Genomic DNA, 24,908 nt, shown 5'->3' with positions numbered 1-24,908 from the left:
TCAAGACCAGCCCAGATGGCTGTACCCACATAGTCGTCATGTTCCTGGGAACTGTGGGCCTGGGCAAGATGATGACAGCCAGGAAGCTCATACTGGACTGGGTGTCAGGCAAAGTGTTTGTGGAGTTTGACCGTGTCTTCTACATCTACTGCTGGGAGAGCAACCTCCTGACCAGCAGGACAAGCTTAGCCAACCTCATTGCCAAGATGCTGGGGCAGCTGGAGAGGCCCGGAGAGGCTCCTGTTGGTAACTGGTGGCTTTGATGAACTCTGCTTTTCCTTCGGCTGACCCCAGGCTGAGCTGTGCTCCCAGTCCCAGGAGCACTGGAAATCACCCCGAGCAGCCTCATCCTCTTCCACACTTTTGCCCAAGTTCCTCTTTGGGCTCTTAAATGAGGAATGCAGAAAGGAGCTGGAGGAGATGGGGTGTAAAATTTCACCCAAGATTACACAGGAACTATTAGCGTGGCTTCAAAACAGCTGAGAAACGGCCTTAGCTCTTCTGATGCAGCAGTTTGTGAGCTGGAGGTCTGCCACTGCTTGTACGAGAGCCAGGACAAGCACTTTGTGGCAACTGCCTTGGGTGCTTTCACGGGAGTGTATTTACAAGGGGTCAGCTTTAAGGTACCTTGAGCTGCAAAACAGCAGCCTGCCCTGGAGCCCGAGCATCCTTGCAAGCACAGTGGCTGTGATGCTGTAGGCTGGTGCCATTTCCCTTTTGGAAGCGGTGGCATGGCAGATGATGCAGACCAGGAGGGCTGGAGGAGTCCATGGAATCCACTGGAAGGCTTCTGCCAGCCCCCTGAGGACGGTCCTTTGGCTGGAGGTGGAGGGATCGCCGGCACTGTAAGCCCCAACGTGTGCTATGTGCTGTGGAGGACAGATGCTGGTGGATCCAGGTGGACAAGCGGTGGCACCTGGGTGAGAATGACCTGGGAGACAGCACACAGCTGCCCTGTGAGATGCTCGGGCACCCCACCTGCCTCCTGCAGAGGCTGTGGTGAAGGACGTCATGAAGCAGAGGCTGCCTTGGCCCAGAGCCTCAAGCCTCCCTGGGCTCTGCTTGCTGGAGTAGAAAGAGCTGGATAACAGACCACATGACACCAGGACAAAAAACGCCAAACCAAAAATAAAATAATAATAAAAAATGCTAGCTGCTTTTTTGTCCTTTTTTTTTTTTTTTTTTTTTGTGTATCTGGCTGCACAATGACATGGTCAACCGTCAACAGCTTGGGTAGATTAAATCTCTCTTCTTCTCAAAGGCTGAAGAAATCCTGATTAAATGAAGAGACATTACAGATGCTGGCTGCTCCGAAAGAAGGAAAACACAACCTGGATACAGGACACATCTGACAAGCAGGACTCCTCAGTGAGGGGCTCTGGAGCTTGCACACGCATCAAGAGATGACAGGTACAGGAGATATTTTCTCCTTTTACGAGATATTTTCTCCTTTTAATGATGAAAGGACCTTCTAACGTGCATGGCCAGAAGCTGGTTGTGCAGACTCAGCGCCAATCCTCCTGAGTGATGTAGGAATTACTACCTGGAGCTGAAGGGTGTTCATGCACTACAGATCCAGGCAGGACCTCTTCCAGGAGGAGGCATCCAAATCTTGGATGACAAGATTTTTCTTCACAGCTCTTTCATTGTGAGTTGTATATTGATGAGGGTTTCTATATTTCTGAGCCCCAGTTCCCAATGTCTTTTTACTCTCGTTTTTGGCCGTGTATTTGTTACGGAGAATGTTCATATTGGTTTTACCACCATTAAATATAGATCCTCTCCCAGATATCTCACGCTTTCACCTTTCCATTCCTTCCTGTGGTCAGCAGCAGTGCCCCAGGGCCCTCCCAGGGTCAGGGCAGCCCCCAGGACGGGACCAGGCCCATGGCCTGCTCTCTCTCCCATTACTGGGAGCACCACTATGGAGCCGAGCAGAGAGCTTAGATTAATTAAGCACAAATCTGCTTAAGCTTCCTGGTCACTCTGGGCCCAGCACAGCTCTCATCATGGAAAATACATACTTTTTTCCCCTCCATAACTCAGTTCTGACTCTCAGCTCATATCCTGAGCTCCAGAGCCCTGCGTCTGCTGCGGTGACACCAGGGACCATGCTCTGGTCAATTACTCAGCAGTCAGCCTGGAGAAAAAAAAAAAAAAAGCCTTCTAGAGCCTGTTGTGGCCAGGCTGGCTTTGTCTGTGAGGGACTTTGCCCCAGCCTCAGGCCAGCAGCACCAGCCTGATGCCTGAGCTGGGGCTGTGCAGGGAACCGGATGCCCCAAGGACCCTTCACAGCCTGACAGGGCTCCGAAATGGCTTCATGATTTTATCGATTACCCATCCTGGAGTGGAAATGCTCTGACAGCAGCTGTGGTTTTGGCAAGGGCCCTCCTGTGAACTTTCTGCTCATCACCAGAACGTCAAGTCTGCGGCTCTATGGGCACTGCTTGCTCTGGCACAAGGTTCAGGCTCAAACAAAGCCAGTTCGACCCCAAACACGATGTTAAATCCCAGAAAACCCATGAGGGACTATGGTGGTTTTACTCGGGTGGGCGGCCGAGCTCCACCACAACCGCTCTCTCACTCCCCCTCCTGAAAGAGGAACGGGGAGAAAATACGATGAAAAGGGCTCAAGGGTTGAGATAAAGACGAGGAGATCGCACAGTAATTATTGTGATGGGCAAAACAGACTCAGCATAGGGAGATAGTAAGATTTATTACCTATTACTAACAAGCTAGAGAAGCGAGAAACAAAGGAAAGAAACCAAAAGCACCTTCCCCCCCATCCCCCCTCTTCCACCTCCTCCCCCTGCGCGGCGCGGGGGAATGGGGGTTACGGTCAGTCTATAGCGCTTCTTCTCTGCTGCTCCTTCTCAGTCACTCTCGTCCCCTGTGCTGTGGGGTCCCTCCCACAGGATGCAGTCCTTGCTGAACTGATCCGGCGTGGGCTGCCCACAGGCAGCAGCTCTTCAAGAACTGCTCCAGATATGGGTCCGTACCATGGGGTCCACCCCTCAGGAGCGAACTGCTCCAACCTGGATCCCCCACGGGCAGCAGCTCCTGCCAGGTCACCTGCTCCTGCGTGGGCTCCTCTCCACGGGCTACGGGTCCGGCCCGGAATCTGCTCCGGCAGGGGTCTTCCACAGGCCGCAGCCTCCGTCAGTGCAGGTCCACCTGCTCCACCGTGGTCTCCTCCACGGCTGCAGCATGGAACCCTGCTCCACCGTGGTACTCCACGGGCTGCAGGGGGACAGCCTGCTTCACCATGGTCCTCACCACAGGCCGCAGGGGACTTCTGCTCTGGCACCTGGAGCACCTCTCCCCCTCCTTCTTCACTGACCTTGGTGCCTTCAAGGCTGTTCCTCTCTCCTCTCACTCTCCCAGCTGCTGTGTGGCACAGCGTTTTTTTTTTCCCCCGTCTTAAATATGCTCTCACAGAGGTGCAAAACAACATCGCTTTTTGGCTCTGATCTGGTCAGCAGTGGGGCCCTTACCAAACATGGGGCAGCTTCTAGATCCTTCTCACAGAAGCCACCCCTATGGTCCCCTGCTACCAAAACCTTGCCATGTAAATCCACTACAGGGACAGAGGCCAGCTGGCAGGGGACAGCCTGGATCTGTGCTCAGAGGAGCCTGAAATAGCCTGACAGAGCCTAGGGAACATGAGAGAGTCCCAGATGGGCTGTGGAGAACAAGAAAGCTCAGGGACACCACAGGGACCCTGAAGGCACCTCAGAAAGCCAACAGGCTGGCCAGAAAGGTGAGACTCACTGCGAGACCCACAGGCACCCAGAGTGACGCAAAGAGCCCAAGAGGAACCAGAAAAGCTGGGGGAATCCAGAGGTCCTAGGGCAACCTAGAAGCCACGAGGGAGCTCCTGGTGAGCAGCTTTAAACAGCCTTTAAACACTACAAAGCTTTGCTCGCTCACTCTTGTGAGTCTCAACCACTCGTCTCAACCACAGGCAAGAGCTCTGCAGCGCTCAAAACCAGAGCTTTTGATAGATCTCTAACCAGCTGTAAACCCGTTCTATTACACCACTTGAAAACTCTTCTGAACTGATTGAAACCACCCCACACCTGCTATAGAGCCCCTCAAAACCACACTGACCAGCTCAAAACCTCATTCGAACACTTGTAGGCAGGCCTAAACAGCTCTTAACCAGTCTGTGGCCACATTTCCATATTTACTCTCAGGCACCTGCCCCTGTGAGGTCAGTGGCAAGGAGATTGTGTGCCCCTGGTCTGGTGCTAGGACAGCACAGAGCTGCACTAGTGAGGGTTTGGGACACACCACCCTGATTGTTTGCAGAAAGAAACCCCAGCTCTGCACCTGCTAGCCTGATGCACAAGGGATCTCAAAGCAACACAATGTATTACTTAATTACAGAGGTTCTGGTGCTCATAAACACAGCCCAAGAGGAGAAGAACTGAAGAAATGGGAAGGAGTAGTGGTTATTATGGCCATTGTGGGACTTGACTTTAAATCGGGGGCTTTCCCTTTTCACCCAAGCATCTTCCTCATTGCTACACTCAGTAAGGTCAAACTACCTGAAGTGATTTTTGAACACGATTGAGGACAAGCCCTGCGAGGGCTGTAGGGGCAGCTGAGATGACTGCATGGAGCCGCAGCTGGCCCTGCACAGCACTGCAGGACCTCAGGATGCTCTGCAGCTGCCCCAGCACACTGCAGCAGTCCCTAGGCAACCACTTCCCAGGGCCTCTGGCTGCACTGCAGGCAGCCTGCCACCACCGAGCACACCTCAGGGCATGCACAGGCAGGGGGCACTTGGCAAGTGCTATGAATACAGTCCTGAGGAAGTCACTTTGCTGCTTACCCTTTTCCAAGTGAGAACTGCAAAATAAATCTACCTATAGTCTGCAAGACTATACCCTCAACCTTCCTACCCTCAACCTTCCTAGGAAAACAGCACCAAGAACTTAGCTGAGGCTCTATTTTTCCTTTAGAAAGAAAAAGAGACAAAGGAAGTCTAAATGTCCTGTCAAGGGTTTAAGCTGTCTGAACAGACTTCTCTAGCTAAAGAAAAAAAGATTCTGGCTCAGTAGCAACAGATCACAAGAATGCAGGGTCAAAAGATACCTGCTGATAGAAACATTGTTAAATACATAAGTATTCTACCAAATGAGTTACAAAACTCATGATTCCCCTGCGTTGATTTAAAATTTTTAATCTTCCCTACAGCAATTTCATAGCTTTCTTGTGAAAGATTCTGCAAGTAAGCTGAGGAAGCGTGTAAGAGAGCAGGATGTCTCCAAATACGCACAAACCACAGCCATCAGCCTCAAAGACCTCAAAGCACACTGGCTACAGTCACCAGCTACAGCCAGCACCATCCCCAATAGTGAGGGAAAAGAGAGACAAACACTGATGGAATGTTTAATGCAACAGAACTTTAATGTTTTTATACAAATAAAGGCTTAAAATTGTAAATATTATGTATGCTAAAAACACGCAGCCTGATACGTCACACTGTCAAGAAAACACATTTCTTCGCATTTTCTCAGTTTTTGAAGTTGCAGGTGGGGCCACAAGCAGATTTGGTCCCAGGCGGGGAATGCCAAACTGCTGAGCTTGTGCGTTTGAAGTATCGAGGCTTGCTCTTGCCAAAAATATCCTCCAGCTTAGGGCTTGCAATTAACCCAAAGAGCTCATCAACATCCACTGGGTGATAGTATTGGTGGACAATGGCTTGATTAAGCTGAGACCCTTAAAAAAACATATTAGAGAAGCAGACTTATGAACAGCTTCTCAGTGCTCTGCTTATGGTATCCCTTCCCTCAGAGCCAGCAAGATAGTTGCTCCTCTCTATCCATACCTGAAAAAAACTGTTGCAACCTGTGCAGTGAGTACAATTAACAGCTTTCCTGTTCATTGCAAAGCTCTGAACTCCAAACCCATCTTCAGGTTGCCAACAGTGCTTGTCTTAAGTCACTCTTCACCACACTAAAAATATCCCAAGCCTACCACATCTTGGTTTCCCCTCAGGAGGAGAGGCTGCTTCATCAGTAGTGAGCCCCTACCATTCTTTTACCCCCTGAATCCAAAACACACATACAAGACTCTGATTTAACTCCAACACAACAGCACTTGCAAGAAAACAGATCCGGTCCCCCTTGCAGCCAGCAGCTGCCAGCACTGCAGTCTCACACACTTCTGAACTGCACTTTAGGGAAGTTGAGATGACACTGAGCAAGTCCAGAAAGCTCCAACTTCCCAAGGAAAGAACTAGAGCCCAAAGAAACTTGGCACCTACCATCAGCCCAGGCAGGGACAGGCTTCCGAGGTGCACTCTCATCATCTGTGGAATCATCACTGTTCAGATCCATCCCATAGTTATTTTCATTTACCTTGGGGGACCTGAAAATCTTCGTGCTCTTTGGGGGCTTTAAACAGGATGTGGAGATAGATTTCTGAAAGCACAGAGAAGGCACTTATTAGGGCAGGAAGTAGACCTTGCAGCCTGACAGAAGAGGTTGCTTTGCTAGGGCAGGCTAACCAGACCCATGCAGTCTGACCCCCCGCAGGCACCTCAAAGCTCTGGCACTAATGAGGCCAACAGACTGCACAAAGATCCCAGACGAGATCCCACAGCAATATAGCATTAAGGTATCTAGGTAGTATCCTCACACTGACCATAAGCCAAAAGTTAAAAGGTAAGTTGGCAATGCCCTATGTTGGGCAAGGAATTTTACAGTAAAGGGAAGGTAGCCAGAAACAGACAGCAGACTTTCAAAGCAGATTTCACATTCATTTTCATCCTTAGTTCAAAAAACAGGAGACCAAAAAGGTTACTCAACTGTGTATGGGAAGCCTTTGACCTACACATTATCTGTAATATTCTTACTTACAGGTAACTTGGGTTGAGATTTCCTGTAACACCCAGCAGTACTCACATCCCTCCTCTTTTTTTTCCGGGGTCTGATCTCTGTTCTGAAACCTTATCTTGCTGAAAGCCAAGCTGCAGCTCAGGACTGTGTACCACAGCAGGGAATGCAAACTGTTTGCTCAACCTGCAGCTCCCAAGCTGTGATGAAGGGCCTCCCAGTACCTGGCCAGGAAAAAAAGCTAGGGCTCCATTTCACTTTGAAGCTGCAGGCTGGAACAGCACCAGTCAAAGCCTGGAGGGACCCCCAGCTTTGTGCTGAGGAACAGGAGATGACCAGAACACCTGACAGTTGTATGTAGCACAGAACCGACAGAGAGAAACCAAGAAGGCATCACTATGGAGAAATCCTCCCAAAACCTTAAGAGCTCAACATGCTGGGGGACCTCTCTGAAGTGCCTGCATGCTAATGCATGCAGTACAGGACATATGCCTGATGAAATAGAGGTGTGTACAGTTACAGGACTACAGCCTTGTTGGGATCATGGAGATGTGGTGGGATGGCTCCCATGACTGGAGAGCTGCAGTGGAAGGCTACAGGCTCCTTGGGAAGGACAGGCTGTGAAGAGGTGGAAAAGGACTTGCCCTTTATATGAAGGAGAGGCTAAAGAGTGCAGAGAGCTCTGCCTGGGACAGGTAGACAAGGAGCTAACTGAGAGCTTTTGGGTCAGGATTAAAGAGGGCAGGGATATAACTTCTGGTGGGGGTCTGCTACAGCCTGCCTGACCAGGAAGAACAAACTGATGCCTTCTGACAAACAGATAGGGGGGCTTAAGACCCCCGATACCTACTGGAGGCACAACACAGCAGAATATAAGCAATCCAGGAGCTTACTGGAGTGCAGCAGCAAGGGCAGCTTCCAAGAGATAGAGGAACCAACAAGGAGAGGTACTCTCCTGGACCTCACACTCACCACCAAGTAGTGGCTTGTTGGGAACAGGAAGGTCACAGCCTTGGGGGCAGTGCCCATGAGATGGTGACATTCAGGTTCCTGATGGCAGTGAGGTGGGCACATAGCAAACTGACAGCCCCACACTTCAGGAGAGCAGGCTTCAGCCTCCCCAAGGATCTGCTTGGAAGAGTCCCACAGCACAAGGCCCTGGAGGGAAGAGGAGCCCAAGAAAGCTGGTTAATATTCAAGGATCATCTCCTCCAAGCTCAAGATTGGTGCATCCTAACAAATCAAGCAACGGTGCCAGGAGGCCTGCATGGTTGAACAAGGCACTCCTGGCCAAAGAAACTCAGGATGGAAGTGTACAGAGGGCAGAAGCAAGGACAGGTAACCCGAGAAGAATGCAGAGACTGTCCGAGCATCCAGGAAACTGAAACCCAAATGAAATTGGATCTGGCCAAGGATGTACAGGACAAGGGCACCTCTAAATACATCAGTGATGAAAAGAATGAGAAGACGACTGTGGAAAACATGGGCCCATTGCTGAGCAGGATGGGGTACCTAGTTACACAGGACAAGGAAAGGCTGAGGTACTGACTGCCTTCCTGGCCTCAGTTTTCACCAGCAAGCTTTGCCTCCAGACAGCCCAGGTCCCAGAGGCCAAAGGGAAAGGCTGGAACAAGGCAGATGTGAGGGGAGGCAGCCACAGATGCTGAGCGAGCTGGCAGGCATCAGTGCAAGCAGGAGGACCTGGGGAACTACAGTGTAGTCAGGATCACTTTGGCCCCCGGGAAGGTGATGGAGTAGCTCATCCTGGAACCTATTTCCAAGGACAAAAGAAGTTACCCCCTGCCACCAAAAAAAAGACAACCCACAAACAACAGGAGTAGTCAGCATGGATTCACCCAGGGCAAGTCCAACTTCACAAACTTGATTAGCTTTTAATGAAATAACCAGCCTGGTAGATGAGGGGAGAGCGGATGTTTACCTGGACTTCACGAAGGCCTTTGGCACTGCCTCTGATAAGATCCTCACAGATAAGCCGTCAGAGCATGGTCTGAATGGGTGGACAGTGAGGTGGACTGAAAACTGGCTGAAGAGCCGAGCCCAGAGGGTAGAGATCAGTGGTACAAAGTCTAGCTGGAGGCCAGTAACCTGTGGTGTGCCCCAGGGGTCAACACTGGGTCTAATCTTGTTCAACATCTTCAGTAATGGTGTAGAAGATGTCAGAGCTCACCCTCAGCAAGTTTGTAGATGACACCAAAGCAGGAATGGCTGATGGACCAGCAGGTCGTGCTGCCATCCAGAGGGACCTGGACAGGCTGGAGAAAATGGCCACGGAGATGAAGGGACTGGAACCTCTCTCCCATGAAGAATGGCCAGAAGAGCCAGGACTCTTCAAGCCAAGAGTATTTGGAAGCTCAAGGTGGGAATCTTATCCACATATATAAATACCTGAAGGGAGGATGCAAAGAAGATGGAACCAGGCCCTTTCTAGTGGTGCCGAGTGTGCACAAAATCCAGGAGGTTCCATCTAGACATCAGGAAGCACTTTTGCTATGAGGGTATTGAGCAGGCCGTCCAGAGAGGTGGCAGTCTCTCTTTGGAGGGATTCAAAAGCCGTCTGAAAACAGTCCCAGGCTAGCTGCTCTAGGTGGCCCTGCCTGAGCAGGGGAGTTGGACCAGAAAACCTCCAGACATCCCTTCCTACCTTCACCACTCTGGAATTCTATGAACCCTGTATCTGCAGGGTACTTGGACTGAATGCAAACATAAGAATAAGAGAATGTAGAGGAAGTATACATATCTGTAGAAATACAAAAAGCATCACTGTACTCTGTGACTTGATCACTTTAAGAAGTTTTCTTCTCCTGGTTTTGTAGGAAAGCCCCAGGAGAACATACTACATACCTTCAAGTACTTGGCTTTTGTACGCATGGCTCTACCACTCAAACCCATTCATGTGTTTCACAGAAGGTCTAGTTTCTATTCTTCAAAGCTCTCAAATTAGAGATAGAACAAAAGTCCAGCAAGATGAAGAGGTACCGGTCAGACACAGGACAAGAGAGCCTAGGAAGGGGAGTTTACTGGGAGAGGATGTACTCAGGGCTGTTTGGCTCTTTGAGCAGTGTTTTCTGCACCCTTTCAGATTTCAGGAATAAACAGCTCCAGTTCAAACTCCTGGACATTCAAGCAGCTGAATAGCAAGACTTTACAGGCAGGTCTGAATGAGTTTTGCTACAGTGCAGCTAAAGGCTCTGCAGGCTAAACTGACACCTCATGATGTGCTGCCATCATGTGGTCATTCCCAACAGCTGTTCAAAGATAAAAGATTTGCTTTTCCTTCAGGTTCTCCTGTGCTGAGCTCTTGGCCAAGCACCAGAGAAGACAGGCTTCCCGGTCCTTACTCTGCACAAACTCCAGTTAACCCCCTACAGCCTACATTAAATGATTTCACCTCCTGCTCATCTCCCTTCACCTCACTGCTTCACCACTGAGGAAGCATAAATTTGCAGGCTGATTCCAAACCACTGGAGTCAATTAGACACGACAGACCCATTTCAAGGGCTCCACTAGAACCTAAGCTCACCTTTACGGTTTTGCTCAGACACGTGTTGGAGGCAGCAGAGGATGATTCTGGTTGCTTGATTTTTTTCTCCTCTGCCAGCTGCTGCCAGGGCTCCTCCAGATCATCTTCTTCCTGTTAAGACATAAGAATTCAGTCATTCTTCATTCACGTTCACAGAAACAAAACAACCAGACTATCTCTGGAATTTAGCCATATTTTTGGGGGCCCTTGATAAAATCCTCTGTCCCTGTCTTCTTCTGCATGGCAAAAGAATAAAAAAAATCAGAAATCATGCAGATGAACTGAGAGCTGACTTGGCTTGGTGAGATCAAAAAAATCTTTTGCTCAGATCAGCAAGGTCTCTAGAGCCCACACTCACCTTTATCACCTTTACCGTGCTCACCCAGGTATCAGAAGTCATTGCAATGGATTCTGGTTGCCTGACTCTCTCCTCCTGCCCAAGCAGCTGGTACAGCTCTTTTGGGCTCTCTTTGGCCTAATGAAGAGGAAAGCTTTTCACTGCTAAAGCTCCTTTTCAACCCAAAGCGCTTTATCCAGAAGTTTCTCCTGCCACTATCCTTAGCAGGGAAGAACAACACATAGCTAACAAAGGCAGGAACTGTAGCCACTTTGAATTAGATTCAGCTTCTCCCTTTCTGGATGAGTTTTGCTGTGTCTCACTCCAGCCCAGTTGCTGGTTATACATAAATAATTCAGACATTCATTAAAATTATATAGGAAAAAATACAAGTTTGGACGTCATTAGCCTAGTGAATAAGAGCAGCAAGAGCAAAAAGGAAAGGAAGAATTTATCCTTAAGAGTAGCAGCATTTGGGACTTTTTTAAACCAATGAAGAAGGCAGAAGAAAGAGTGACATTAACTTAAGAGTGGAAAGAAAATGTTACTGTGATATTTTGAGACAAGCAGACTAAGCCATGACATTCTTTGTGCAAGTGCAAATGAAGTTACATGAAGCTATATGATACCTGAAGCTTGTTATGGAGATCACTCTCCAAATACAGGAAAGGAATATATATATTTTTAAAGCATCTCTTACTAATTCCCATGCTCATTTAAACATCGGTGAACATAATTTGGAGATGTTCCTCAGAACTGTGATACTAATGTTAGGAGGCTGAGAATGCTCACCTGTCGACCAGAAAAATGACTCTGTAGCAGAACTAACTTATTCTTGTACAAACCCCAAGTCCTTAGAAGGACATCATGTTTGACTCAGTTTTATTATATGTTTCCTCTAAATAAGGTAATAACAAGTTAAAAAGCTTCAAATGGTAACAGGACTTGGAAAGCAAATCCAATCTTAAAAAGTAAGTCTGCTTATTCCAGGCCTTACTGCTTTACAACAAAATTTGTCACAAGACCTCTAACTCCCCACCTTCATGTATTTTTCAGTAAACACCACTGGCTCCAGCTGAGGTTGTGGGGACTTCTCTCCCCCCTGCTGTTTGAGATCCCTGGGGAGCAAAGCCACAGTTTAGTTACACAGGAAAGTACGTTCCACCCCACCCTGCTAGTGTTCTTATAGCCTCTTGCTTTAGCACCCCAAACCTTTGGGACGTCACATCACATGGCTGACTCACATCAACCTCCCAGTTCCAGCAATACTGTTTATATTTACTGCTTCACCATGCCTGTTGCTAAGTCCCCTTCTCCAGAATAGAAACAGGGTAATACCTCTCCTTTACTTGCTCCACCTGTCGCTGCTCTACAAGATGTTTCAGTTCCAAAGCTTTCTTTCCTTTTTCTTTCACTTTATCTTCTCTCCTTTTCTGCAGTAGTTCATGCTGCTCAAATTCATCTTCCTCCTGAAGAAGAACCCTCGTAACCCACCAACTCACACAGGGAAAGATTGTAGGATATGAAATGACTGCTTTGAGAAAACCCATGCTTGCTATATGTCATTCTTACCTTCTACAGCCTGCCCACCTGTTGAACAGTATTTCCCTTCCGTCTCCACAAGTTCCCTTGTGCTCAAACCCAACATCAACTGTCTAGACAGAAGTCTCGCAGCACAGATGCTTCTGTTTCCCCAAATCTCTGCAGATCCTGGCAGTAACTTCTCCCTGTTCCACCAGGCAGACCAGTACACGGGTTCCCTGCTATTCCTTTCCTTTTCTACACACAGAAGGAACCTAAAGTTGCTCTTACCACCTTCAGGGTTTTCTGTTTCCATGCATCAGTTTCTCCAGGTTTCTTTGACAGTTTTTTCTTGCTCCACTCCTCTGACACTCTCTCTTCCCGCACTTGTGAGAGGCGCACCTGAGAAAGACATTTGTCTGCTCCACTGCCCGAGGATGCACATCACAGCCTTTTCCAAATGGAGGATGGGGAGAGCCTCTCCAGTCTGATACTTCAGGTCTGAGACTTCACAACTGAGAAGCCAGCATCCAACAAGAGGCTAACATGCACTGGGTTTAGCACCAACCTTGTGCACCAAGTCTGACACTTACTACAGGTCATGTGAAGAGACACCCACCACCTGGAGAGTCTGGAAAAGAGAACAGAGACCGTTACCCAACTCCAAAATACATGCTTTCATCCTGTGTGTGATTCTCTGCAGAACAAGGTTCTAGTTTATGTTTTGCCTGCAGCGCTGCTGTCAACTGAACTGCAGTACAAATTGGGGATCTGAAAGCTGACTGAGCCCCAGACACTGTTCCTTTACCTGAGCTGTCTATCCCAATAAAAGCACTGGCACGTGCACAGCAGACTAGCCAGGGCTACACGTACTTTTGGCTGCTCAGGTTTTGGGAAAGGCTGAAAGGAGCACAATTCCTCTTCTTCCAGGGCTGACTCTTCCAAAGCTCAGTTTAGTCCGCCCCCCAAAAGGCTGGTCCACTCAACCATCCACCTCCCTGGAGCTCTACGCAGGTCAGCCAGGCACAGCGTCCCTCAGCCCTGCAGAAGCTGCACTACCACCTGCACACAACTATCAACAGCTGATCCTGGCACCCTCAACCTCTATAGGTCCTCAAAAAAGGGTAAGGGCAAAGCTTTAAAAACAGACCATACAAACACACACACAGCCGCCACCATATCTACTAGTCACGAGCATCCCTTGCTCACTTGGTAGCCGTTCTTTTTCCTGCCATGCTTCTGCAGCCCCCTGTAGCCACCATGGCTTTGCTGTCTGCAACACTGTGCAAACAACTGAGTGCACTGTAAGCCCAGTAACTGTCTCACCTGCAGGGCCTTTTCACAAGACAGTCAAGGGATGCTACCACATTCCTTGAATGCAGAGCACCATAAATGCTGCATGTCAGAACAGGAACAGTTAGAATCACTACAGAGGTATGGAGAACAAAGCCCTCCCCTTGTTAGACAGAGAATTTCAAAGTATTTTAGATGCAGACTTACCCACCACCTGATTAGTCACCATCAGCAGCAACCCAGTGCTTGCACACATCGTGCCAGTGGCCTGTCTGCACCCGCTCAGTCTCACAACTCCCTGACATAACACCATTGTCCCGAGTGGCCCAAAGCTTGGCCAGGCTTCTTACCTTCTCATCATTCTGTAAAGTCTTCTGTTGTATTCGCTTCTTCTTCTTCTCTTCTTCTAGTTGTTCCACCCGCTCTCGAGCCTGAAGTGCCTTCCTCAGACGCTCTTCCCTCTTTCTGGGCAGTGCGTGTGCGAGAGGGGCCTGTTAGCTTTGTTTTATCCTCTAACACAGAGGACGACAGGGGACAAGGACTTGCCTTGGTACCAGGGGCTTGTGGCTCATTTTTTAGCACAGCAGCCTGCCACAGATCATGCCAAAAGTTATTTTGCTTTGGCTGAGTTTAACCTCAACTCGTATCTGCATTAGGTCCACTGGAAATCAGCAGGTGCTTTGCACTGATGCAGTTCTTACTGCAGCGAGCCATGAGCAGCACTGCTCAGGGTGCACAGGGACCATCACACGCTAGAGGTCCCTTCCAAGTGGGGGAGGCAAAGCACGGTACAGCAGTGCTGCCTGCCTCACAGGAAAAGCCTTCAAGGCAATTCTGTGCTGAGCCTGGGAAGAAGCAGGAGGTAAGGGATCCAACTCACTGCTTCATTTCTGCCTGCCGCCGTCTCTTTTCCTCCTCCACTTTCTTTCTCCTTTGTTCCTCAGCCTCCTGCTTCTTCCTCAGGCTTTCCAGTCTCTGTCGCTCCTTCTTCTGAAAGGAGATGATTTCAGACTATAATAATTGCTGGGACCTGTTTCTGCCCTCAGGCTGCTTGTGCACAGGCAGCTAGAGGCTAGGCAGCCTGCTAAACAAAGAAGTCACTGTCAGAGTCATATTCACCCACACACAAGGATGGGAAATGAGTAGTAGGGAAGAAACAATGCAGCACTTATTCAGGTGCACCATCTTCCTAGAGCAGAAGAGTCATTGGGATGGGATAGAAACACTTCAGTCCTTTTTGACTGAATGCATTCTGTACAGATGAAAGTTACCCAGCATGTGGGTGGCCACCTGTAGAAAACTACTGGCCTGGGACACAGCTACCTACACCACCAGCTGGGAGAAATCAGGGACAAGATGTAGAATGCAAGTAGTCATGCTTAGAGGCCAAAAAGGTTTCTTAGTAGTTCCCTTCCCCAGCAGAACACACCTACAGAGAGATCCTGGCACAGCCAGTTTACAGTTTTGGACAGACAACAGGAGAGCTGCGTGGATGCCAGCGTGAGAGGAAAGAGCTGTCAGTGCTTGTGAAGCAAGAAGCACAGGCCTTACAGTCTTCCAGCCCCACAGTTAAAGGTGTCATTACTTACAACAAAGTCTCCCTGTAGAGGAGAGAAAAATTATTCATCATTTCGATGAAGCACTAGAACCCCACTGCACACTAACCCTATTCTCAGCTGCAGTTCCTTGTCAGTAACATGGTAGGGAACCCACTGCCTGACCCCACACTGCTCATCTCTCAGCCCTGCAACAGCCAACCATGCAACACACGAGGGCAGAGCCCCATTGCAGAGGGAAAAGCTTCCCACTTTCCCCACCATCCTAGAATATAAAGTGTTTCTGCTGACCATAGACAGAGCAGCTGAAAATTCTCTGCATTTGAGGACAGTTTGAGGGATGGTGCTAAAAACCCCAGGCCAATAACAGTGTTTGTGGGCAGGTGATGCTAGCTAGGCAAGACCATTTGCCCTCCCCTGGGAAAGTGGTAGAATCATGAGGACGACTTCTTTGTTAGGACCTACGCTGACCCATGGGAGCCAACGGAACGAGGAATACATCCATGCTTTTCTAAGCAAGCAGTTGTCCTGCCACTCCCCCATACGTGATCCTCTCCTTCACCTGTGAGGGGAGGTGGGACTCTGACACACCTTCGGATCAGGTCGGGTGGGAGTGTTGTGTTTGATCAAGTTCTTTATCACACTCCCATGTCCTGCAGGCCCAGGGCTTGCGAGTAGCTGGCTTCTCTGCACTGCCTGCAGGAAGTTTTTCAGGGGTCTGACAACCTAAGAGGAAAAAATGGAGGGAAGTAAGTACTTGCCAGGGAAAGGGAGGCAAAGACGACAGCGGGACCCACTGACCTTACTAGCTGGAGAGGCAGAACGTGGAGCCTGGTTGGTAGAATTGACGTGCTTGTCTTCCAAAGGGGCACGACCTCCTGGCTGCTGCCCGTTCCGTACAACGCCCATTCTTTGTTTACAGCTCCTTGTCCTGTTGGCATCAGGAAGAGTATTAGCTGACCATCACGCTCCCCAAGTCTTGTCAGAATTGACTTGCTGTTACACAGCTCCCTCTGCCTGCTCACTGCTACCAGAGGAACCGGGCCTCCTAGGAAGCCAGCCAGCTCTGGAGCAGGAGCACCACCATCCAGCCATAAATGAGGACAGTGGACACACGGCAACTTGGAAGGGGAATATCCAAGTTCCAAACCATAAATACACATCACTCCTACTCTTATGCAATACTCTGATTCCCAGCAAGCAAGGTATCTGTCACAGCTGGTATTAACCACACAAGATGGATGTAATCCATGTTTCCAAATAGCCAGTCCAGTCCACCCCACTGGCAGAGCTTTATTCGCTTCATAAATACCGTGGATGCTCACAGATTTGCCCATGTCACAAATGCCTTCATGTGCACCCCCTAATTCCCGGGGAAACAAGGGGACTACCTCACTGCACAACTGTGGCCCAGCCCAGCAGCAGTTCCAAGGAAGGCTGCAGCTCCTGACACATCACTAATTAACCACATGAGAACAGAGGTTACTGCTACTCCCCCTTCCCACCCACTACCTGCAGCAAATTCACCCCAGCAAAACAGGGACAGGAGTCAGGCTGAGGACAAAGCTAAAAGCAGCTGAAATCTCACATGAAACACCAATAATATAATCAGTGAGGAAACAAGTCAGACATTCCAGACACTTGCACAAGATAAAAATAAATAGGTTGGTCACCTGCTCATGTTGCCTTCTGAAACTACTCCCAGACCACCCCTTTATGAACCACTCAGTCACAGCTAAGCTGCGAGATAAGTGCTATCTTAGTCATCTTTGCTGGTCTGTGCATGAACTAATGTGTCTGGGACCCAGGTCTGGCCTGGGAAGCAAAAAAGGCTCAAGTCACAAGGAACTTCCACAGCCAAATGGTCAAAGTAGATTTCAAGACTTCACTGCAGGGCAGCAAGGGAAACACCCACCCAAAGGTTTTAAACAAGCTACTTAAAATGCCAAGCCATGCCACTGGTTCATTCCTCTTCTCCCTTGCAAGTGTCTCATACCAGATGCATGAAGGACTCTCCTGGGACTTGGCACCGTGGGCTTGTTCCTGGTTCGTGTTCTGGGGTTTATTGTTTGGATTTACACTGCTGCCTGTGAAGAAATCTGTAGTCAGCACCACGTGCAAGGCATCCTGCAGGGCTTACCTGTCCGCAGCTTTTGTGCTCAGAGCCCCATGGTGTGTAACCAACCCACAGAAGCAGAAGCCTAGGTTTCTACCTCTAATATCAGTGTTGCACATGTACATTGTGAAGTGTGCCTCTTGTACAGAGGCTTCTGCACAGGCACAACCTCCCCACCAAAAGGACTCCAGGTCCTCTTACTTCCACTCCAGCTAGAGCTGCTTATGGGATCCTACAGCTGTCACAGGGGACAAACAAAAAGCCTGAATGTCCCCTTGCTTCGAGGCGCAGTAAATAAGCATGACACATACCCTCACATCATGTAAACCCAAAGAGGAAAGGGATGTCGAGGCCCTTTAACACATGGGAGACCCCAAGCCTGGGAGTGTTCTTTCAAGAACAACTCAACATTACCTTCATTATTCCCTGCCTGCTGTTCAGGAGGAGATGAGTGCTGTGCAGGAGGGCTGGCAGCTTTTCCACCTTTGCTTGAAGTGAGGAAGTTTTCAGGAACCTACAGGAAAAGGAAGCAAACATTATCTCAGCACAGTTCCTCCAAAGGAGGAAGGCTGTCATGCACCCGCTGCCCTAAAAAAGCCAGTTGCTCCCAGATACAACGCTACTGCTAGCCCAGGGACTCTTCCTCTCAGCTGGAGCTGTGCTGGGTGTACACCAACTGACTCACTGCAGCAACAGGGGGGTCTGCTCGAGGAACACTAGCCTCTACAGGAAAAACAACAGTTACCCAGTATTTCTCATCCAGAGCAGGACGCTTTAGTGAACCTGGATGATGAAGTCTAATCGAAGTGCCTCAGGAGGGACAAGCAGCTTAAATTTAATGTAAATGTATGTAAAAATACATTTTGGAGAGACAAATTTCAAACTGCAGATATCTAGTCTGTACCAATATCCTAGTCTTTCAAATTCTAGATATTCTAGAAAGATAAATCCCTTTAAAGCATCTCAGGTTATGGTATCACTGTGCACTTCAAATGCCATTATGGTACATTCACAAGAGGATAAACAAGAGTCACTGAAGCACAGCATCCAGGCTGCCCGCACACACACCCAGGACATGCTTTCCCCTACCTGTTAAGCTGCTACCAGCCACCACCACCACCCACAGCAGCATTTCCACCGCTGCCGCTTCCCAGTGCCCCCACGAACTGCTCCGAGGCAGCCAGCCCCTCTCTGCTGGGCCAGTTTTCACACAAGCTGGTTTGCAGCACCATCATGCAAGATGTTTTTGCCAGCTCAAAGGATGGGATGGGTTTCTTTGTCTTGCTAGCGTTGCAGACTTACACAAGCTTGCAGCGTACGTAACTTTACTGGTAAAGCACAGTAAGTTGAACTGCCCTTCTGACTTCTGCAGCTCAAGCCAGCCAGGCAGTAGAGACAAGCTAAGAATACACACAATTACCATGCCCAGATGACAGGCAAAAGCTTGATGACTTTTAGGAGCCTGTCCAAACACCTCCGAAAACTCCATCCTAGAGGAGTTATCAAGGCACAAAAGGTCTCCATCTCCCAGCAGCCAGTGAGCCAACAGGAGTAACCAGCTGCCTAGGTATTTGAATGGCCATGGCGTCCACCTCAGCGGCTCCTTTGCTGAGCTTGAAGTGATGTGCAAATAATCCCTGGGCCACGTTCCCTGCTTCCAGTGGTAACGCTTCTTTTGTTGAGCGGTTGGAAGATAGGTCGTTCCTTAGAACTCACCTTTTCACTTTGGGAGTTCAGTTCTGGTCCAGATCTGTAAAAAGAAAGTCTATTTTAAATTTTGTCAATTCCCTGCGAAATAAAACAAACGCTACTTTGTTCTTGGTGCACCTCTACCAGGACAGCATTCAGAAGGGTGAGTTACAGGCAATAAAACTACAGACCTAGCCTACAGGACCAAGGAAAGTACAGGAAATTTAAGTACATCCAGACAGAGGCACAAGCCCGTTTGAGCCAGACCATGCAGGGGTGGAGATGTAAATTCTTCTGATGGACTGTTCCACCACACTGCTGAACGTAATAGTGAACTTTGTCCTCCCCTTTGTCTGCAGAATTTCCATGCGGCAGGTCCAAAGGAAGTGCTGTGAACCTTTTGAAGACAAAGCACTACCTGTTCACCTGTCAGGTCCGACAGGCTGAGTAACCTCCAGCACCACCAGGCACCCAGAGGCTGGTTACAGCCAGTAATCCAGGACATGATTCAGGTGATGGCAGCCAACACCAGGCAGAGCAACTGCTAGCAGGCTCTCAGGGCTTGTGGCACAGGGACAGATCCTGCACTCATGCAGTGACCAGCCTCACTGTACCCTGAAGAGGCTTCTGAAAAGGAGGGGCTGCATCTGAACAGCACAAACATTGGAATATCAGAGCCCAAGTGACAACACCACCTAAAATAGTCAATTACAAAACCAGCCCTGTATCTGTAATACAGAAGCAACCCCTATAGCTTCCTTGTGTGCTTTTTTGTGGTTTCCTCCTGCCGGCTTTATGTGCCATGCTCACCTCACGTTGCTGGTCACATCTCCTTCCACAAAAACCTCCAAGGAGCTTTGACCTGAAGGAGAAAAACAGAAGCCAGCATAACATAAACCAGCTCGGGGATTTCAGTCTGAGCCTTCCCAACAGTGGCAGTGCGTGCGTGGTAGAGCTCTGGTCTCTGTACAGGCTTCTCCCAGGGAACATGCTGATTGCTCATCTCAGCTTTCCACACCATGAACCACCACCTCCCTCGAGTGTCACTGACAAGCTGAGGTAGGCTGGGAAGGCAGAGAACCGAAGCGGCAGATCCTCCTGGCTGCAGGCTGCTCCAGCTGCACAAACATGCTCACGCCTGTGTCACTGTGATAGCATTTCCCAGTCAATTGACTTCAGCTCCTGCCTCCCTGCGGTTTTATGCGGAGATTCGGTGAATTTTCACCGACTCCATTCCCCCCCCCCCCCCACAACACCTCTTGGATGAAAGTGTTTTTAACAAATGCCTAGATACGGCGTGACTCAAAGCTGACAAAACTAAATACCAGAAGGCATTAGTGCCTTATTAGAAGCTAATCTGACTTCAGAAGCAATGATTTTAAAAAGCATTAATTTGAAAACCTTCCCAGGAACAGCAAAAACAAGGGACATGAGGAGTTTAGTGCTACCTGGAACAGTCTGGATTTCTGGATCTCATTTCCTCGGATGACTGTGCTATTTAGTTCTCTGTCCATCTAGGCTGTCTTCACCCAAAAAGCATTCAAATTCCTCTGCCAACCTGAGCCAAAGTTCAGGAAGCAGAGACACCCAGTTCCTGGGGACTTTTTGAGGAGCTGGCAGAAGATACTCGAGTTAAAGCCCCTCCCCAGGGAATGCAATAGCCTCGTCTGATCAACCCACCGAGCAGCCAAACCATACAAACGGCTAGCAGCAGGCAGACTGCATTTTCCATCCCACTTTTTAAAACCCATCTGCAACCTGTGTAAGCCAGCCTCCAGTCCCTGCACCTCAACAGACACCCCCTTCATCTGCCATGGCAAAACATGCAGCAAAGCCTGAGACACAGTGCAATAAGGATCTGAAGCTTGCACTCTAAGTGATGGAAGCCACGAAGTCGATTGCTGAGGAGACTAGGAAGAGCTGGAGTTAACATGGATGAGCAACTCCGCAGCTACTTATTGCTTACTGCAAAGCTGAGAAGCTGATTTAGCAAAATGAACGTGCTCGGTAACAGAAAGAAACTTACAGCTCACTCTGCTGGAGGCAGAGGATGATTCTCGTGCTGCTGCTGCCTTCTTCGAGATGGCCCTGCTGATGGACTTCTGAATCATGCTCTCTCTTTTGCTGGCCAGTGAATATTTTTCTGACAAGGAAGTCCTACGGTTTTTGTGGGGGCCACCCACAAAGCTTTGGCATCCAGAGCAACGGCGTGTTTTGGATTTCGTTGCAGTCCTTTTGTAGTTGGGATCATGGAAAAGCACCTTTTCGAGGTCTTGAGGAGACAGATCTCCTCGGAGCGTGGCAGGATCTCTTTTTCTAGCAGCCTCCGTTGTGGGGGTACTTGATCTTGTTTGAGGGGCCTCTTCCCCGTCCCTTGCTGTCTGCTCGCCAGGGATCACAGTGACAGCAGGAGCATCGTGCCGTTCAGTAGCTGCATCCCCCTTGGGCACCTGCTCCCCAGTGAGCGTTTTAAAGGCTGCACCACCACCGTCAGCACCGTCTCCCTCTGGTGATAGCTCAGCCTGAGGACCATCATCACAACCCGCTTTTGCCACAGGACCTTGTACTTCTGCAGGCAGTTTCCCAGGCGGTGCTGGAAGCTCAGTTTTAACACCGAGCTGAGGCTTTGCTGCACAGTCGGGCACAGAGACCTCCTCCCCCTTCCCGCTGGGGTTCTGGGGCTGCTCTTTGCTGTGGCATCTTTGGGAACCCGGCTTGGAAGATGCTAGTTTGACACTGCTTCTCCTTCTGGACAACCTGAGATAAAAAACAACCTGCAGTGAAGTGACACAGGTCTCCCATTCCCAAATGATCTCAGAACAAGCAACAGACGAGCTTTGAAGCATACTTACAGGCTGCCTCCCTCCACCTGTTCCCTCTCACAACCCACCTTTTATCACTGGCTAAACACAGGAGCTGAACCCTGGAAGCTCTCACCACATGCTTTGGCAGATCTAGTTGGAATAATTCAGCAATTACTCCTTATTGTTCTTCACTGCCCTCAGGATTATTTTTTCTGAATGTTGCCACTCCGCACCACAGGCGGGAAGACAGGACACAGACCCTCAGTCCAACTATCCCAGCTACCAGCCTGGCACATTGGATTTACTCAAAACTAAATGCTGCATCATGCAGACACAAAGTGGAGCAGCTGAGGTACGAGGACGCTCACTGCCCTTTTCAGATGATAACCCACAGCCCCAGCCAGAGCTGACATCAGAGGACAATAAAGTCAACACCACCCCGTTTGCCCCACACAAAGTACAGGGACAGGAACGAATTCTGAATTAAGTACCACCTGTACAGCTAGGACTCTCAAATTTCTTGAATTACTGTTATTTAAGTGAAAAATGCCAGGTTCAGTGAGTGTCTCTAGCTCTACTGCTTCAGCTAATCCCCACCAACTCCTTCACTGGGAAGGTTCCCAGTGAAATTCAGCACTGAAATCCTCTCCTCCGCATCAGCTAACTTGACACGAGAAGATGGAGCCTTACACTTGATCAGCAAGCCAAGAACAACCTCAGCACTCCACAGAAATGAAGGCTCCATCACCAAAGTGACCTGGAGGTAGCTCAAGGGTGGAGATTGAAAACAAAGACGAAGAGGAGAATCAATGTGGAAATGCACAGCAGCTGAAAAACACAGCTAAGAAAACCCACTGCGACATGAACTAGTTAAGTGAATGATAGCTCACTGTCTCTGGGGAAAGACTACCAGCAAGCAGCTATTTGTCTTACTGCCAGTAATCAAGTCAATACCCTCTGCCCTCCTTCCAGGTTTGTTCTCTTAATTTCTCATTCTGACCTCTAGCAAGAAGGGGGGGACTTTTTACTCAAGTTAGAAAAAAAGACTATTAATTGGGAAATCTGTAACTAGCAACATGCTAAGAGATGGGTTTTAAACTACATACTGAGGAAGACAGGGCAAGGGAAACACCAATGGCCCAACCCTGCAGGACAGACATGCTAGGCTTCAGCATGGACTTCCTCTTGACAAACGACCACCTAACCTTTCAGCGTTTTCATCACATCAGCAGGTCTTTCTCAAAATTAAGTTTAAATGAAGACAAACACACACAAGAGTCACCTCCTTTAGGGGAGCAGCCAAGCTGCCATCCAGCTGCTACCTGAAAGCAAACAGTATGTCCTCAGAGCTCTCCCTGTTTAGATCCACAGCATTTTCTTCTTCTGCCCTCCTTCACCACACACACACACACTCAAACTTCCCACGCTTCCTTACTATTCTTGCTGTTCTCTCCATCCTCCATTTCTAATTTGACATTCTTTCAGTTCTAACTTCCTGTCCAACTTCTGTGTTCTTTTCCACCACAGTTATCAAAATATAAGGTAAAAACCAGTTTATTACCATGTGTTCAGCTCCTAGGTTTGGGTCACACTACAGCAATTACCAGCACGTCTCCCTTTAGATCTCAGCAAATGCTTCTCTAAAGGAAAGGTTCTCACAACCACCTTACCACTAACTATAAGATGAGAGCAGATGCAGTCAGCTACCATGAAGATACAGCATCAAGGAAGTTAAGTAGCATCATGCCCAACGCCATCCCGCGTTGGCATCCGTTTGCAGACAACTGTCTGCAAGAGGAGTTCCCCCATAAACCCTCCCAAAATAAGTACATCTTCTATGTAAGGAGTCCTAGCTTGCTTTCTGTTGAACCTACTGACTGATAGAGAAGAGAGAAAGAAGAAAGAAGTAAAGAGAAAGTTCAGCTGCTTGACATTACTGCTACTGCTCCTACCTTCTTTTGCTGAAAATTTGCTGAAAAGAAAGTAAAAAAAACACAGAGACCTTCACGATCATAGGATGCCTACACTTCCCCTCATAGTTTTAGTATTTCTGTCTAATTAGGGCTAGTTTTAAAAACCTCCAGTATGAGCATTTATAAACAAGTCGCTTGGAACTTCCACTTCAGCTTCATTCCTAATCCCTTTGAGCCCTTCCTGCCTGTTAGCTTAAGCTATGACAACAGACATGACACTTTTGCATGTTACTGGTGGCAAGCTGCATTCTCAGGTGAACAAACACCAGGAGCAACATTAGGCCAAAAGGTGTGCTGAAAAAAAATAAAGCAAAATAAAAAAAATTTCAAACAAAAAATAATTTTTTGTTTCCAACCAAAAGAGTTACAACAAAAACTGAGAGTGAAAGACAATAACCAACTGCATTCCAAGCTTTCACAGGAATCAACGTTGAATAGTCTTAACATGCCCTTTTCAACTCAATGTTTACTAACTCAAGAAAAGAGCGGCTATTTCACACGTATGTATGTGTGAACAGTTAAAATCTTATTTCTCCCTCCAATACCATACAGAACCAGCACAAGGCACCTCACCCACCTCCTCCTGGTTGGCTCGCTCTCATCTCTCACAGACGAAGACTGACGCTTCTTGGGGTGTCTCCGCTGTGACGGCTTCTTGGGCATTAACCCAGGCTCAGCCTGGAAGTTGCTGTTGAGGAGACAAACATAGAAAACAGAGGTTGACCCCCAGTGATCCCACACCCTGGGTGAGCTGAGAGGCATCCCAGAGCCACCCCCTACCTCTCCAGCAGCCTCCTGCCCTGCTCCTCCACCTCCCGCAGCCAGGCCAGGTGCTTGTGCTGGGCGTTGTGGAGGAACTGGGAGAACCTCTGCTCGCACACCTCCAGCAGCCGCCACGGACCCTCAGCCTCTGCCATGACTCCCCTGAAACACAGGAGGGGAGGTGAAAGGGGGCAACGCTGCCTCCCTGAGACAGGAGAGGGCTCCCCAGGGAGGTTGAAACCCAGGAGGGGAGATGGGGGCCCCCAAGGGAGGCTGAGATAAGGGAAGGGAGGTGAGGGTCCTTCAATGGATGCTGCCCCCAAGACCCGGGAGGAGAGGCAGGGCGCCCCCCAAGGCCTGGGAGTCCTCCCACCCACCTCACAGCCTCGAGGCTCAACCTCACCCTCACGCCTTCAGCCCCCTCCCCGCCTTAAATATGCTCCCCACCACCAATCACAGAGCGCTCCCACC

The 24,908-nt window shown here is 49.1% G+C and overlaps 1 protein-coding gene across 4 annotated transcripts; it reads right to left on the bottom strand.

The window, feature by feature from the left end:
* Positions 1-5,394: 5,394 nt before the first annotated feature.
* On the bottom strand, positions 5,395-24,876 carry LOC121070808 (inner centromere protein-like). 4 transcript variants are annotated; one of them, XM_040558492.1, is made up of 20 exons: positions 24,815-24,876; positions 24,456-24,599; positions 24,253-24,363; positions 20,925-21,655; positions 19,709-19,760; positions 18,926-18,959; positions 17,624-17,723; positions 17,090-17,180; positions 15,895-16,024; positions 15,685-15,819; positions 15,127-15,138; positions 14,418-14,527; positions 13,888-14,002; positions 12,536-12,646; positions 12,062-12,192; positions 11,763-11,841; positions 10,745-10,861; positions 10,387-10,497; positions 6,275-6,431; positions 5,395-5,727 (listed from the first exon to the last, which is right to left on the bottom strand). In XM_040558492.1, exons 2-20 carry the CDS (start codon positions 24,590-24,592, stop codon positions 5,522-5,524), a joined length of 2,670 nt encoding a protein of 889 aa, XP_040414426.1. In that variant the 5' UTR covers positions 24,593-24,599; positions 24,815-24,876; the 3' UTR covers positions 5,395-5,521. The 4 variants fall into 4 exon arrangements, with proteins under 4 accessions (XP_040414426.1, XP_040414427.1, XP_040414428.1 ...); XM_040558493.1 differs by having other exon boundaries at positions 12,539-12,646; XM_040558494.1 differs by lacking the exon at positions 15,127-15,138.
* Between the last annotated feature and the right edge of the window lie 32 nt (positions 24,877-24,908).

Source organism: Cygnus olor, chromosome 5 (assembly GCF_009769625.2).
Source record: "Cygnus olor isolate bCygOlo1 chromosome 5, bCygOlo1.pri.v2, whole genome shotgun sequence".
NCBI lineage: Eukaryota > Metazoa > Chordata > Aves > Anseriformes > Anatidae > Cygnus > Cygnus olor.
Note: the sequence above shows the minus strand (reverse complement) of the source record. Positions and strands in the feature narration are given on the sequence as shown.

Bases quoted from the DNA above. Each gene is read 5' to 3' on its own strand.
- LOC121070808 (XM_040558492.1), bottom strand. From the start codon at position 24,592: ATGGCAGAGGCTGAGGGTCCGTGGCGGCTGCTGGAGGTGTGCGAGCAG. The intron at 17,181-17,623 runs GTAATGTTGAGT...ATTTCTTCACAG, and splicing joins GCAGGCAGGGAATAATGAAG to GCAGCAGTGTAAATCCAAAC. The intron at 15,820-15,894 runs GTCAGTGGGTCC...TTTTCCTCTTAG, and splicing joins CTGCCTCTCCAGCTAGTAAG to GTTGTCAGACCCCTGAAAAA.